Here is a 17,152-nt window from a genome sequence, read left to right as displayed (position 1 = left end):
AGCTTTTTCCCTATGCTATGGTGTCACAGTAGGAATAATGGCCCTAAAATGCAGATCAGAACTTGTCTGAGAGCCTTCTGAGTGACAGGGCCTTTTCAACATGCCATTGAGGTTTTCTGAGAATCTGAAAAGGCTTTTCAGATTAATCACAACCGAAAGGGCATCTCGTACAAGTATAAAATAATTATAATAATTATCTCTTTCCTCATGAGATTATAGGGTTGCATCTACATTAGAAAACAGTTTATCCCTGCAGAAGTGATTTTGTAGACCTAAACTGTTGTTGCTGAGGGCATGATGTCCACATTATATTAATTTAGTGGAGGAGGATTTTTTTTGACAAGCTCTTGTGTCCTGTACAGACCGCCCCTAAACTGTAGGAATGCATTAGATGCAATCTTGGGTTCTTTTTTTTCTTATTTTCATCTAAATGGATTAATTTGCTGTGGATCATTCCAGAATCATTCCATGATATGATACAGACCATAGTAAATTGAGAAAATTTGAAAATTTGTTTGTAAATTGAGATGCAGACATAAGTGCACCAAGAGTTCAAGGAACTAGACAAACAAAACACTATTTATTGATTTGTTTTGTCATTAATTCTCCTTTTGTACACTACCTACAAGTCTCAGACTACATATTATGCAGCAGGAAGCTGGGTATAGGAGTTCTAAGAAGTGCTAGTCACAACTGGCTACTTAATGAGCTCCTGACCATATTAAAATGCCATTGCAAGGCAGGCATAGTACATGCCAAAGAGAGTGCGTTATTTCTTGAGGTAGACTCACTTGAATGAAAATCACGGTTGAAGCTCCATATGATTCTTGAATAGCTGCTGTTACTCTTCAAAAAGGGATATTTGGAAAGGGGGTAGGAAATTGATTTTATTTTTCAAGGAAAACTGGGTGCCATTTATATACTTCAGCTATCATTAAGCAATGACCTAGCTTGAATTAATTCCTAGCAAGCCATCACAAGAATAGCCTGAATTTTCTGTTTTCATTAGGAATTGGTATTAATAATGTTTTATTTCTTTAGAATACTGACAAGTAGAGACCAAGAGTCAAAATTGTCTAGCATATGGATGATTATAAAGATAGCATTAGTTATTATAGTCTATGTAACAGATTAGATAAAGTGCCAGGGCCAAAACCCAACTAATATTTGATAAAACCCTGTGCAGAGAGAAAAAAAGCCATTTTTCATTTGTATGAGTAGAAAATTCATATTTGCTTCTATGTGGGCATACTACTGCTGAGTACAAGGCACTGTATCTGGATTACCTGATGGACTTCATGTTTTGCTTCCAGCTGGTGGCTGAAAGTTGTTTGTGCAGCCTGGATGTCTTCCTCTAGCATCTCTCAGAATGAAGAGTCTTTTTCAATGCATATCTTCAGGAATAAAAATTTGCATTACATACCAGATCCATATTTGGAAGAGTCAAGTCTAACTTTGATCTCACTATTTTTCTCTGAAGGTGGTGCCTGTGGTGGCTGTGACAAATGAGTATGGGTTAGGACTTGACATTAAAAGAGTGGAGGAATGTATTCCAATTGTGTTTCATCTAGGTTTACTCCCAGTTGACAATTCTCCTGTCTTCTTAGTGTGTTATGTCAGCTGTTAGAGCTATTTTTGGTCATTGCACAAGCAAGCTTCATATTTTTCTGTGATTTGAGCAACCTGTCATTTTTATTTACACTTGAACCCTTACTTTCAAGTGTGGCACAAAATGTGTAGGAGTCAGGTATAAAACCTAGATTAGGCTCAGACCTGCAATTATTTGTCAGAAGTGCTACTATGCCTATTGACAGATATAATTGTCATGAAAATAGCAGGGTAGAACTTAGTCTGAGTCCTGCTTCCCTGCTCATCTGCAGAGGTCTGTCATAGTGTTATTTGACGGAGAAGATCTTAAAAAAAAAAAAAAAAAAAACTTTCAGTTGGATATTTATGCAATAAAATCTGAACATACAAATTTCAGGTCTGCCAAGATTGTGTATTATAATGATGGCTTTTGTCCATACTCATATCCATGTAAGAATCCCAGAATTAGTCCTCCATTATTGATTTAAAAATATTATGTTTAACACAGTAGTCACTTGAAATAGATCTAATAACAACAGAGATTTTAAAATTCCAATATCCACACTTTTGAAATACTTGTAATATATATAGTATAGTTTCTTCTGTTGTATAAAAATATTTGCACTTGAAAGTACATAATTTTTAGGTTCTACATCTCTACATTTTCTACATATTTTCTATATTTTCTTTGTTTTTGCTCTTGCAGGAAACAAAACTTCTTAATATCTTGACAATTGTTTTGCTTGCCAGTTTTAAATTGCCATTTTGTCATTGTTAAAAATAGAATGACAATACAAAGATTTTAGATTTAAAACATAAGTTATAGAAAAGAGAATGAGTTTTAAATAAAGTGAGGGAGCCTTAATTACTGAATACTCACTCATGCTCAACAGTTTGACTTTAACTCACTGAAGTTAGTAAAAAAAATTTTCTACTGAAAAATCCACCTGTATAGTAATGTGACTTTTTGGGTCACCTTAAATGCTATGACACAGAGATGGTAATTATGCATTGAAGACATTAAAACAATAAGAAAGAATATTTGTCTTAATCAAATGTTTGTCAGCATGGTTAGTTTTTGAATGGAGCACAATATGGGTTCAGACAATTAGTGAGAACACTCACAGGTTTTTTTTTTACTGTGAAATGCTGTTACTTTAGGAGTTTTTCCGAGGAGAATGAAATGACACGGAAGAAATCACTTCAGTAATGAACTTGCAAAGAATTTGCTTATAGTTTTCTACACGGAAAAACCTTGTTCTTGTGTTCCTGTACTAGAGTACAAGAAAGGAATCATGGTATTAATATAGAGACAAGACCCTGGAATCACTGAGCTGTGTCCTGATCCTGCCTGCTGGCAAGATATCATCAGATGCATTTCTTATGGATATATTTTTTTGCCTGCACTGTATTTCTTTCCTTTTGATTTTTTCTGTTTCCTTTCAGCCTTTTATTTGCTTCACAAGCCAAGCTCTTTAAAACTCCTCCTGTGGTAGAGACTTTATTCTTCTGACTGGAAGACTGTCCCCATATTTTTTGTGGGTTCAGTTTCACTTTCATAAAAATGACTAGCCAAAATTGTATAGATAATTCTGAATGATAGTTTAAGAATCTTCATACTGGTCCTTCTCTGTCTTTATTGGAAATATATAATTTAATATTTTTTAGGATTTGCCTTTTTCATAGCCATCTTATTCATATTGATACTTATGTCATGTTGATACATATTGAAATGATACTGATATGCTCTTGGTGATCAGCTTAAAGAAACAAATTGGTTTTACACATGTTGTTTCAGATGATAAATTCCCAACTGGTAGCACAAATGCTGTGAGTTCCTGATATTCCCTTTCAGTACTACATGCAGTTGCTGCTCCTGGATTCATCTTTTAATTCTTGTAATCCACAGCATCTTCAGCTTAATGTAGAAGTTCTGTAGTGACACTGTAGAAAATGCTTTATCTAAAACCAGACAAATTATATCTACCTCATTTCTTTGTCTGGAAAATGAGTTATCAAAAAGAGCTGTCAAGTTAGTCTGGCATGAACTACCTTTGGTAACACTGCTTCTTTTTATCCTATGTTCTATTTACTTCTCTGTCTTTAATTTATCTTTTTCTTCAAAGCTTTCAAAGCTCTTGCAAACTGAAGAGGTCAGACTAATAGGCTTACACTTGCCCAGATCATTTTTGTCCTTTCTTTTAAATATGGGCACTTCAGTTTCCATTCTCCACAAATATTTGATGCTTTCTCTGCCTTCAAAGATGTGGAGGCTTATCTCTGCCACTGCAATGGCCTTTATGAAATCACAGTACACCTAGTGATTCAGATCTTAGTGAGACATTTTGTTCAAAGCTTATAGCACAGTTATCTTTTTTTTTTTTTCACAGTTAAGCCTTTGATTGGCTAGTGAGATATGAATAAAGAAAATTTAAATAACCATCTGCAGGAGGATCACATGTAAGGAACAAGCAAATACTGCTGCCTTGATGATTAAGTGAATAGCTCATACCTCCTGCAACTTAAAGCTCCCTTAAGCATTGAAACCAGGAGCAAAATAGTTTAAAGTGGCATAATATCAGAGAAAATGAGGAGAACTGGAGCCTAAGTAGTCACTAATACTGAGCACTTCATGGTCAGAGATTATTTCACAAAGCTGTTGGACATCATTGGGCAGCTTAAAGATATTTTACTACCTTAGATGTTTAAATATTCCATAATGCTTTATGCTAGTACTTAAAAAGTCTGTGAATGGAACGTGTAGGTTTAATGCTAGATTATTACTTTTAGTTTTCAGAAATACTTAGAAGTATACCTAACCCCCCAAAAATTCATGGAATTTAATTTCTCCATACTGAGTAACATGTCAGCATTAATGTTCATCAGGTGAACATTCTTTTGCTGGTCCTCATGAAATGATGAAGAAAGAAATCTACTCAAATACATCTGTATAGTTTGACTTGAACCTGGCTAGAAGGGCTGTGCATTTCTTGTTTAAAATATCTTTGCTTTCTTTATTGCTTTCAATTAGGTGTTGTATTGGAAAATTAATGAAGATTAAAATTACTATCAACTGTGTGTAGAGAGAACTGGGGTTAATCTGGAAACAGGGGACATTAACATTGACAGCGGTTTAGAGGGAAGACAATTATCACAACCATACAAAAGTTTTTGAAAGAAATAAGTTCTTTCCATCATCTCTCAGTGTTTCTAGCTGGGAGATGAAATGCAGCTAGGTGCCTAAAGCATTTTATACCTCTGGCAATTTGAGCATTCATGCTTATCAGATTTTGGAAACAATAATATATATGTAAATTTCTCATCTAAGTGCTATGAGACTATTGGAAAATGTAATTACCTGTATGTGCATCTGTCTACAGTTTCCCTCTGCTGGGAAACTAATTGAAGTATGCAAAGAAGAATTTTTTTTGTTTATTTCATGTTTTCATATATTCTATAACTTTTTATTTTTCAGATATTTGCGACATTTTCTTTTCTTGAAACTGTCTCAATAAAAGCTCCCTTGCTAATCTGTTTCCAAGAACTCATGTTGTGTACACACATTTCTGCATGTGCTTAAATTTAAGTATGTGTTTAAGTTACAGTGATTTAAATAAAAGAAAAATATGAGCATACATATCAATCATATACTAAAGGACTTTTGTCAATATTTAATTTGCCTGAGAGTCCTAAGTTTTAGCATAGTAGCCTTTTCAAAAGCCCTCTTTATGGCATTAAAGCCTCAAAATCTTCAGTCTGCTTCCACTGTTATACTCAACAAAGTAAAAGTGACAAGACAAGTGTATCCGTCTGCCTAGAGCGCTTTAACTGTTTCTGTTAACTTTTTAAAGAAAAAACCCAACAAACCCTTTTGTTTTGTATGCAGGGATTTCCCACACCTCCTATGTGACACCAGTGTGCATTGCTAGGCTAAATGCTTATTCTCTTTTTCTCTTTCTTTCATTGCCCACCTGCTTGTCCCCCAGCTTCCTTTTGGAATCAGAGTACACTTTGTGTCTCTTACAGGCTATGTTGTATGGAGCAGAAAGATTGATTTTCCCAAGCTACCTTGTACCTGAAGTAATGAAAGTGGCAAATTACTTGTTCCCTGAGCAAACATGACAGGAATATCATAGAGGGAATTTATATATATGCAAATGCACAGGGGTCACATTGGTGTTATTTTTACAAAGCAACCTTATTCACCAGGGGGGCATTTTTAAATCTACATCAGTCTACTCTGGAAAGGCTGAATAAAACTGCAAATACCTTCATTGTGTGGGATGTAGCAACTAACACAACTAATAAATAATATACGATTCAACACGGTAGAGAAGATAATTTAAATGACTGCATTATTTCTGTACAAGAGACTTGGGGTCTCAAGTGATTTCTACTTCTCATTTAGACTTTTTCTGAAGTAGCAAATAAAATATTTGTCATAAAAAGAAAACTAAGAGGATGTGGGACTAATTTTCTATCAGATGTTTGTCTCTTAAGCATTTTGTCATGATTCAGTAGAGAAATAGGCTTATGTATCTCTTTGTGAACATTTGCATTTACAGGGTTTGTGTATTTGCAAAAGGGAAATGGACCTTACAGTGAAATTTCCCACATATGTAAAGCAGGAATGAAGGAATTTTGAACAACTTCAGAGAATCTGTTGTATGTAAAGAAAACAAAAACAAGGAGCAACAGAGAAAAATCCTGTTACTCATAGGAGACATGAGAATTTTATTTGTGTATAAGCTTTTAAAGGAAATATAAAAGCTATTTTTTCCTTACTGTTTTTACTCCTCAACAAAAAAGAACATGAGTTTGTGCTTCACATAAAATCAGAAAGTAAGGCTGTTCAGCACTGGTTGCACAATATAAGGTAATTCCCATGGGATTCTCCTTTAATTCTGAACTGTTGGCAAGGTGCTTGATCTCAGGGTGCACAAAGAAGGAAGAAAGTAGAAATGTAAAAGCTTATGGATGCTACATTGAAAGTACACATCTGTGCATGGCATTTTCAGTACAGCTGAATAGTTGGACCTAATCTGCTGTTGAAAGTGGGCTGACAGCGAGGTGGAGCAGTGACCAGGAGAGCCTGTGCAACACTGGAGTGTATTCACAGTTTGCTGTTGTTGAGCCACACAGGGCAGGGACAGGGGTTTCTACAGACGTGGCAGCTTGTGAAACTCCTCTGCAGCATCAGATATGGTTTCTCCTTTGAGTTTCTCTGCAGTTTTTTTGTCACTAATCACCAAAACATTCTATTCTTGAGTTCATTATACCAGACTAGTGTTAGTATCATGGAGTGTGCTTCAGGGAAAAGAAATCTTTGGGAGCAAAAGTAACAAATCCTATGAATGAATCCTTGTGATATGGTGTCAGTGAAGAGCTGGGCACAACAGAGCCCAGCTCACACTCAGACACTGCCTGTTTGAATTATGTGGGTGACATATTTTTTTTATATTTTGAATGTGTCCCTGAACCACAAAAAGAGCTATCTTTCTTTTTTTCTTGACTCAAAGCACATTATAAAATGAACTCAAACATGGCAGACTTTCATGTCCTCTTTTGTGTGAAAGTGCAGAGCATTCCTTCGGTTTATTTCCAATATGTTAGGTTGGAAACGGAAAGAAATTCTTTGTTTCACATAAAGCTCATGTGAAAAATTGATTTTCATATATAGGTGTTTCCTATAGCATGGCTATTCTCTGCTTTGATCAGCTTTGGCTTATGTGGCATTATTGAAGGGTGGATGGATTCTGCAGCAAAGAAAGTAAATAAAAGAATAAATGTCTCTACAATGAAAATTACGCAGGTTAATATCTATAGTTTGTCTGTGGAGCTCTGCATCACCTCTAGTAAAAGCAGAGATCATTCCAGAGCTTATTTTTCCTACTTATCACAGCCAGTTATGTTAGTGTAATAACAGTACTGAAATGGTCTCAATTTTATTTCCTGGCTGCGCTTACCCAACCTAGATCAGGGTTGCAAGAGGCTAATAGTTGCTTCAGAGCTGAGGTCAAATGCTACCTAGTCCAAGTGTGTTCTCAGTGCCCTATCATGGACTGTTTTGCAAATCCATAACAAAATAACCAGCATCAGGGTTTCAGAGCCCAGGTGATAATGCATGCAGTGAGATACTGAGCATATCTCATGGCCTTTCTGTCCTCTCCTTCTTTTCTAGCTCCTGACTCCTGTTGTCAATGATGTGCACTCATCCGAACCTCAGCTTCTTGGAGTGCAACCCCTTCATTTTTTGTTTCTAGGGCTGTATTTGTACAGTGTGGTCCTTGTGTGTATCAGGACTGCTCCTAGCAGAGAATTTCACAGCTTTGTGCTTATGCAGCCTCTTGTCGGTTCTTGGACTGACCACTGGGAGTGACAATGCACACCATCACAGGTCTGGGTCTAGGTTGTATAGTGTAATTACTTTGAAGGTTGACATCATCTTCCAGCTTTTTCTATTTGAACAACTGTATGTTATGAATACTTTAAATAATGAGGGTTTTTTTGTAGTTATTCTGCTGGTCTCTGAACTATTAGTTCCAAACTTCTCCTTGCACTGATTTTTCTGTTAATTATATTTATTATGGGACTACTATTAGACAAAGTTCAGATTTTTGTCCTTCTGAAGGTGAATACCACTAATAACTAGTGCAGAAAAATGTAATAAGCTTGTGGTGCAGAAAGTGGTGAATAGTTTTTCTCATTATTGGGAAACCTAGCAATGGCAATGAGCCCAGATTTTCTGTGTCAAAGCCGAAACCCTTCCCTTACTTTGCAGAAAACAGCCTCACTCAGTGGTAGCTTACTCCTTTTTGGTGTGCTCAGCTGTGTGCAGGGGTTTGTATCTTCACTCTACCATGCATCCCGAGGGCTGCTGTTCTCAGGCAGAGAGGTTGGTTTTCTCTCTTTCCCCTGCTAATACTGTTTTCTTGATGCATTTGCATTTTTTTGATGTGCATTTGCTGCCAGTCTCACAGCACAGTGAGGGAATCTGGCATCAGCAGAATACAGGAAGAAACTGTATAAGATTCAACTTTGCTTTAATGGTGCAAGTCCCACTGGGTTTTGAGCAATGTTATGTAGGTGAGGAAGAAATATTTGATTTAATGAGAGATGACTTGGCACCAGCAGCATAACAGGTGCAGTATGAGAATCTAGAGTGAAAGAGTTAATTCATATTCTTTTCACAGAGATAGATGTGAAAGAGCATATGCTGAATGTGCATTCTAGTATCTTTTTTTTTTTTGTTCTTATTTACAGTGACAAATAATGTATTTCCCTTTAGCTTTGAGTGGTTCATAAACCTGGAGCTGTTGATGAATATGCAGTTTACACTCCAAAGGCACTGGAGTCAGTGCAAGAAGGCAGACCTTAGAGTGGTTCACAGCACACTGTGATCTCTGCTGGGATTATTAATCAGTCAGGCTTTCAGCAGCACATGCACCATCATGGCTACAGCACTTGCTTATTCCTCTCTCCTTTTGTTTGATAAATGTAATATCTAAACCTCTGGGAAACACATAATAAATGTGTGACTTCTGTAAAAGAATGCTGAGCTCTGTTTGCTCTGAATTCATGTTTAAAAAGGTTTGGAGCACTCTTCAGTGGGTTGTTAGTTTCAGTCATGTTTTCTTACACATAGCCTCCTCATCAATCTCCTGGAGAGCAAGATTGGCTGTTCTGGGGGAAGTGGTCTGGTTTCAATTCTGGAAGTCAAAAGTGGAGTTGGGGGTGTGTGTTGCCTTATCAGCATGTGGTATTATATTTGAAAGACATTTGATGAAAGGAGAGGAATTGTTTTGAAGAAGGGGAAAACAATTTGGGACTTTCAACATATTACTGGTTAAATCTGTATTACAGCAGTCTGCATTTCAGAGTTGTGGTTGTCCAAGATAGCACTGTACACAAGCAGAGGAGAAGAGATGCACTTGAATTCCTTTGGGTTTCTTATGAGCCTAATAGGAGACAAGTGTGCAACCATAATGAAACAATGCATTTTTTTCTGCTTAGAAAAACAGCCTAGTTCCAGGCATAACAATACAGCAATTTTGTTCAAGTGATCAAATTTTCAGCTTTTCTAGTAAAAATGGTTTGAAATAGTTATAATTTTTCTATTGACCTATCAGCAGAAACATGACCATTGTGTAGAGCTGTTTCATAGCCAGATCTCTAGGGTTCTTCCACAGGGAAGAAGTGAGAGAAGGACTCATTACTGTACTTCTTGCCACTCTCTGCACAACTGTAATCCTTAAGTTCAAGCCTACATGCTTGAACTTGTCTTTTTGGCAGGTGGAGGGGTATTTTGTCTTTGGAGGAGGCTACTGAGAAATAAGTTGTGTTATTTTGTGCTTGAACCACTCTGGTGGCTTACTGTCACAGTGAAAACATCACTGAGCGAGATGAGGGGAGCTCTGTGCAATTTCCCTTGGTGCAGTAAATCAGATATTTTCATTACCCAAAGGTAGTGAGGAGAGAGGGTAGTGAATCTGCCCTGCTCTACTTCATGTTTCCAAACCATTGAAGTCTTCCTAACAGGATTTCTCTGCAGGAGGACTGGGACATGAACTGAAGGTCTATTCAAATCTGTTACTGCCTTAGGACTCGTGGGCACAATCCAAAAAGAGCTGCAATCCCAAAAGTTAAAAACGCCACTGTATGATCAGTGACAGCTGCACTACCATGACTGGCTGCAGACACAGTGGTGGAACTGCTCAGTTTATCAAAACCTGCTCAGAGATGCAGAGACTTCTTGCCAGCTTTGAAGTCTGCTGTGCTTATGAACAACATTTGTGCCCTGAGAGAAATGATGATGCTGAAATCTCCTGGTCCTGGAGATTCCTCCACACTAGGGTGGAGGAATGCTCTCTGACCAGGGTGGGAGGTTATGTTGCTGCTTTATGTACCTCATTTAGAGCTAAGCAGAATTTAAGACTTTAGGATTGTGGGCTGGACACTTATAAAAACTTAGTCAATTCTCCTTAAATTAAGAAAAAATATGTCTTTTTAATAAATATTAAGATAAATATTTAATTTTGTGTCTTTTTGTTTTCAGGATGAATAAGAGATACTTACAGAAAGCAACAAAAGGAAAACTGCTAATAATAATATTTGTTGTAACACTGTGGGGGAAATTAGCATCTGGGGCAAATCATCATAAAGGTAAGAAATTATATTCTGTTTATCATACTGTTGTTGTACCTGTGATCTCCATCAATAAATTCAGAAGGGTCTGGTCTATGCAAGCTTTTCTCCTTATGCATATTTGTGTCTCCTGATACTGGTTCACTAATCAGTGAATTAGCATTTCACTAAATGCTAAAAAATAGTAGTAAAAAAAAAAAAAAATAGTGAGTACTCTTTGTCTCATAAAAATAGTTATATCAGCAGATATATATGATGCAAATGAATTCCTGGAATGAACCCTAAAAAGTATATGATGCTTCTGTGTGCAGTTATCTACCAAGATTAACTTCATGGATAATGTGTATTGAATGAGATTGTTTCATCGTCAAAAAAAGACTGCTGCTTTGCAGTATTGTCTGATTTCTTTGTTTTGCTCCTAACATCTGAACAGAAACTTTCTGTGGCAATGTGAGATTTGTTTCCTCTTGGTCATCCAGCACTTAATATGTATGCATACATACCAGCACAAGCTGTGATGGATCACTTAATATTGTAAAAAGGTCTTTTTTTCTATGTGTGTTTCTGGTAATCCTAACACAAGGAACAAGCTCTCTAGATTAACAATTAACAAACTAATGCCTTCTTATAGGCTAATAGGACTTGAAATGAGATCTGCAGTATAACAGGATTTTGAGCTCCATTTCTCATTGTCATATAGTGTCTATTGGCTGTTTCTCTGCTTATACAATATCAGAATAAACTCTAACAACCTGGATAAAGCAAGGGTGGAACATGAACATTACCACAAGCTAAGGTGTTAAACCCAGAGGAAGGCTTCCAAAAAAACTCAGTTAGTTAATTTCTCTGGTTCCATGTACATTTTACAATGTTCAGTCTGATGAGAGGAATTTTATGAGCAGGTATTTTTATATGTCAAGCTGCTAGATATTGTTCTTTTGTGTGAAGATACCTTTCTTCAAAATGACCCACTGATTAAGGACTTCAGGATGCAGAGACACTTATGTGATGTCTTATACAAGTTGCAATTCGTCTGCAGACAAAACAGAATCTGATGTGGTCCTGCAGGCCACCAGGTGGGTGTCGTGCCAGAGAAGAACTGTGCTGATACCTTTTTCTCAGCCTTGTTCCCTCTCCAAACCAGAATACAGATTTCTGCTGTGGCTTCCCAGTTTAGTTATCCTGGCCTGCATTCAGAATTCTTTTGCTTTGATTATTTCTCTTTAAACATCCAAAAAGCCGATATCCAGACCATTTTTATTCCATGCGCCACGGCTGGTCAAGCAGTGTTTGCTTCTGTGGAATTCAAACTTTGCCAAAGTATACTTGCTGTACTTTTTGGAGAACTCATGAGTAAAACCTATCACCATGTATTTCATAGAAGCAAATTATAACCATGAGAACTATTTTGGAATTTAGTGCTTGATAATTGAGAAAAAAAATTCCACTACCAATTGTAGATTTTCTGTGTGAGGGAAACCCCAGCAGAACTATACCATTAATTACCTGGACAGTGTTTGTGGTTTAAGCCTCAGCCTTAGAGCAGAGATAACTTAAGGAATAGTTTTTTATAGATTTAAAAAAAAAATGAGCCCTCCTTAAAAATCAGATTATTAGCTGTAGAGACTTCTTGGTATTCCTGCAAGCTAACAAAAAGTTCCTTTTTCTTTAATTTGTATATTTTCATGCTTTTAGCAAAATATATGAAGAAGTTTTGTAGGAAAAAATAATATTGAGTAGCATGACTTGAGTGTTTAATTTGGAAAAGCTACTACTTTACCTGTTCAATTTCTTTTTGAAAGAGAAAACAATCAGAAATATTTTGGCTTATGGATTTAGCAAATCAGCAACACTCACTATATTGGGGATTTTTAAAAAAAGCAAAAATCAGAGTTATGCAGCTCAATTACCATTGATTTCCAAAGATACTGGGAATTTGAATTCCCATTGTGTCATAGCAGATCCTCCCCCTGCTCTCATGGCAAAAACGGAGCTAAGACAAATTGAAGAACTTGATGCTGCTCACCTTTGCATGGAGTTTCCAAATACTGAGAAACATGTGAGTTTTTTCAGCACTAATTATCTCTAACATCATTAATCTTAATTTATAGAAGTCCTTACTAACATATTGACATGACAAACCCTAAATGACTTTGAAGGATCCCGTACAATTCCAAAAATCAATAATCTGCATTTTAAAAAAAAATCTTTACTTTCCTATTGACTTACTCATATTATTCACTAGTTGCACTAACTTTCAAACCCATCTCTTTTTCAGAAAGCTATTGTTAAAGAAAAGAAAAAGTACAAGAAGAAAAAGATCATCAGTGTGTGAAAAATTGTTTAATGAGCATTCTGTTCTCCAGGCAGACTTCAGGAGGAATATAAACAGATGCCTCTGACAGGCTGTTTGTAGGGTTGTTGTGCTTATTTCTGGGATATAGCACAAATGAAAACTCCCAAGTCAGCAGCAAGAAAAATAGAGGCCAAGGCAGGGCATGGGAAACAAGGCTCTGAGGACCAGTTGAGCAACAGGGTTACAAGCTGGGATTTCAGATTACATCTTTTCAGTGTAATGTGTGTGGGTGCCAAATCCACCCCTCTTTCTCTTGAGGATACTGCTCCTATTGTCTTGTCTGATGGTTATAGTTTCCTAATTCTGGACAGTAAGTCCAAGAGCTAAGAATGTTAAGCAGTGTTTGAAACAACACAAATCTTGCTCTTTTTTTTCTTTTTTTTCCCTGCTGCACACAGGATTACGATTTCTTCAGTGAGATTCCCGGCTATGCACATACTAATATTCCATTTATCCTGTTTTGTGTAAAAAAACCCAAGTAACTCTGCCTTTTTTTTTTTTTTTGTTTGTTTCATTTTGCTGTGGAAATTGATCCCATGGTGATGGGTGCCTTACCCAAGCACCTGAGAATCAGCTCGCAGTACCAGAAGCATTTGTGCTGCAGTAGCTACAGATGAGGAGAGAGGCATAACAATCTCCAAAAGGATGTTGTCAAGTGTATGAGTTGAAAAACTGATAAAGACTCATCCCCCTACACCTTGCTAGCCCTTGCAAAGCAAACAAACCAGTACAAACATACAGTGCTTGCTGGCAGATATGGCAGGCAGGTGTCAGTTCAGCATCACTGCCTTTTTGCTATTTCTGTCATAGGGAGCATGAATTGATTTGATGATCATTCTATCACAAACCATGTTTAAGGTGTCAAGTATTGAACTGGTCCTTTTGAGAAAAAAATATAGATATCCCTCTTACAAGCACTCTTTTCTAGAGAAGAGGCTACTGTGACACAAAATTTGCCCTAAAATGAAAAAAATCTTTCAAAATACATAAATCTGTGAACTTTTTGATCACTAAGTTTTTTTTAACATTGAAAATGCAATAAAATGTTCTAATGAAGAGTGCTTTTGAATCTAAGTATAGTTTAATATTTCTCAAAATGCAAAACAATAAGTTCAACATTCGTTTTAAATCCTGGAAAAAATAAGAGGTAACTTAAAAACATGGCAATTGATGAATGCTTACATGCCAGAAGGAATTTGTTATAGAACCAGAAAACACTCTAGGTAGATAAGTAATTGAGTATTTTTTGACTTTATATGAAAAGTCAAAAAGTCATGATAAGTCATGAAAAATCATGATAATTTATTTTCATTTTAAAAAGTCCCTCAGAAGCTGAACTTATTCATCTCATGCCTATTATATAGATAAATTAAACTATTATATGAGATGCAGAATTTCTGCTCCTACTTATTTGTGAATTTGCACTAAATTACAAGTCTGAGGGAGTGTCTTTATATTCACAAGGAGATAATGAATTTTGGTTTCTCCTTGCAGAGCAGGAGCTGTTCCAAAATCCAGCTGAATGAAGGAGCCACTGAGCCCCTAAAGCTGGTGGTTAGGTCACCTTTCCTGTATGGGTTTCCCTTCCTCAGCTCCCTTGCTGGCACCAGTGTTGTGATGTAGCCTGTGCCAGATGAGCCTGGAGTTTGGGAATGGGTATGACTATGAGAAGCAAGAAACTACATTCCTAATGTTTGGAGACTCTGTCTAGGTCAGACTAGAGAATAGCCCCAGTGATTACATCGGAGATCTCTGAAGTGTTCAACCTTTCTGTAGAAATACCTTCATCATGGGGTTATAGTGTTTTAGTATGACTTTACATTTGTTCTTTCTGTTGAGGATTTTACACGGTGTAAAAGACAGCATTCATAGTGCAGAAATATTCAGTTGTATTCAGTTTTAAAAACAGAAAGTAACTTCAGTGCAGGGTACAGAAACCAGATATAAGACATTTCTTCTTCCACCTAAGTAACCACTAGAGAGCTGCATGTTCCCTCTTTTCCTTCAAGTGAGCAGAGTGAGCCTGATTGGAGGTAATGCCATTCTTTGGTGGCATAAGATACCTGGTTTGAGCTGTGAGCTACAGAGGGCACCAAATTCAGGTCTCTGGTTCCACTATGGGGGCTCTAATATAAGGGGTAAGCAGAGGCAGTATTGTGTTTTCCTCAGTTTACCCTTTTTGAAGTACCTGTACATTTGTTGAGGGATCTGACCCTGCTGATAAAATTCACCTTCTGGTTGTGTGGATCTGTCAAAGGACAGTAGGGTTGTTCTGCATATTCCCAGGTTCTTTACTAGAATTAGAAAATAAAATGTCCAATATTTAAATGAGGGAAGTTGCAGGCATGAAGAGGAATGTGTGTGAATGCATTTGGAACAGCCAGGTGAGCTGGAAACTAGTGGGTAGGGTCTGTTAAAATATTAGATGGACACATCCACTAATGTATTATTTTTCTGTCAGTCCTGCTTATTCAAAAACTCTTTTGTCATATTTGCTGTCTCAAACATGGACCATCTTATCTCTTGTAGAAATTTGGCCCAGAGATAAATTCTTTTAAATGAGAGTGCTTTGTGTGCATCTTTCACTAACCTAATTCTAAGTGTAATTAATGTTTAAGTATAGAAACAAAGGAAGATGACAGTTATTTTAGCAGGCAAGGGAAGAAAGATATTAGATGGTCTTATCTAGCTTGAGCTTGATTTGAATGTTTCAGTCATCAGGATCAGAACCTAATCCAAAAATTGCCATTTCCTTGAAGATAAAATAGAACAGTCAGCCAAAAACTTTTGTATCAGTATCTGTCACTGCAATCTAAAATGTTAATACCATATCTATTAAAATTCAGGAGATAACATTCCTTGGCTTTCTGCCAGGATCTAAAGGGAAAAACAATCTATTATTGCTAAGGTGCCAGTAGTTCTGATGGTTCACTAGGACATGGGTGCAGAAATCACTGCAATAGCAGAGTTGTGCCTATTTCTTCCCTGCGCTGCCAGCTCCATCACAGCAAATGTCTGCCTTCATTTTTACCCCATTCCCACCATCACCTTGGCTGTGAATCTTGTCTGTCCTTGAAGCAGCCATGGAGAGACAATTTACAGTGTTGCAATGCTGCATCATGCATTTTCCCTTATACTGATCACTTAAAAATATTTCTATTTGTATTTGGAAAGTAGTATGGCTTCTTGAGGTTTTTCGGATAAAAGGAAAAGGACAGGGTTTTTTTTTTTTTTTGGACCTGGTCTTGTTATCCCTATGCCAAATTTTTATTAACTTTCCACAAGTAAGTACCCAGGGTAATTTTATTAAATACATTCAGATTTTTATATTGTGGAGTAAAGAAGATGATTGCAAAAAACTTTATATTCTTGTAAAAGTTAAAAGTTATATAGTTGATTTTACAGTTTCAAATTCCAAACTTTTTAATATTTTCATTTATACTAATGCTATCTTCCTTTAGATAACTATCCTACCATTCAAACTTTTCTTTAGCTAATTTCTGTTTCAGTTTCTATACTTCTTTGTTAGGAAAATATTGTAAGATTTTAGGACTGTAAAAAACTACTTATAAAATGCTTATTCTTCTGTTATTTGTTCCTATTATGAGTAAATGTTGACATTTTCCTAATACTGGAATCAGACCCACTTTTCCAGTTTTATATTCTTGGTATATATCCTTTAGTAGAGTATTTATGTGTACTGAGTAATACATTCTGCTAGATTTCTTTATTCTTATGCCTAAGAAAACAGAGTGATTACATTTGTATGCCACAGTTTTTACTAAAATCATAAAAATAATATGAAATGAATTGTCACACAGTATACTCTCTTGGATCTGTTGATCAGAATTTTTTTTTTTTGTTAACATTTTAAGTGCTCAATTAATGTATCACATAGTAATTTATGTTTTTGTTAGCCTTTTCATATTTAAAATATTATTTTCTTGCAGTTATATTCTGAATTTTTAATTTGCCTAAATGTATATCATGTCATAGAGAATGTCTTAAATAAAGATGTTAGATGCAGCTGTGATCAGGAAGGAAGAGAAGGACTGTAAAGTGGTC

General features: G+C 36.3%; 1 protein-coding gene across 12 annotated transcripts in view; it reads left to right on the top strand.

Moving 5' to 3' along the window:
- The window catches only part of TAFA2 (TAFA chemokine like family member 2), a 179,368-nt gene that overhangs the window by 119,159 nt on the left and 43,057 nt on the right, over positions 1 to 17,152 (top strand). For 5 of the 12 annotated variants that reach the window (XR_014951819.1, XR_014951822.1, XR_014951820.1 and 2 more), the window contains exons 1-2: positions 8,341 to 8,482; positions 10,643 to 10,749. Coding sequence is in view for 3 of the 12 variants with exons in the window: in XM_085568424.1 (XP_085424550.1) it covers positions 8,448 to 8,482; positions 10,643 to 10,749 (142 nt within the window). In the remaining 9 variants the exon portion in view is untranslated. Of the gene's footprint in view, positions 1 to 8,328; positions 8,483 to 10,642; positions 10,750 to 17,152 lie in introns of those variants that run through there. The other 7 variants (XR_014951817.1, XR_014951818.1, XR_014951824.1 and 4 more) reach the window with 5 other exon arrangements.

This window comes from Lonchura striata, chromosome 1A, assembly GCF_050655825.1.
Source record: "Lonchura striata isolate lonStrDom1 chromosome 1A, ASM5065582v1, whole genome shotgun sequence".
NCBI classification, from domain to species: domain Eukaryota; kingdom Metazoa; phylum Chordata; class Aves; order Passeriformes; family Estrildidae; genus Lonchura; species Lonchura striata.
Note: the sequence above shows the minus strand (reverse complement) of the source record. Positions and strands in the feature narration are given on the sequence as shown.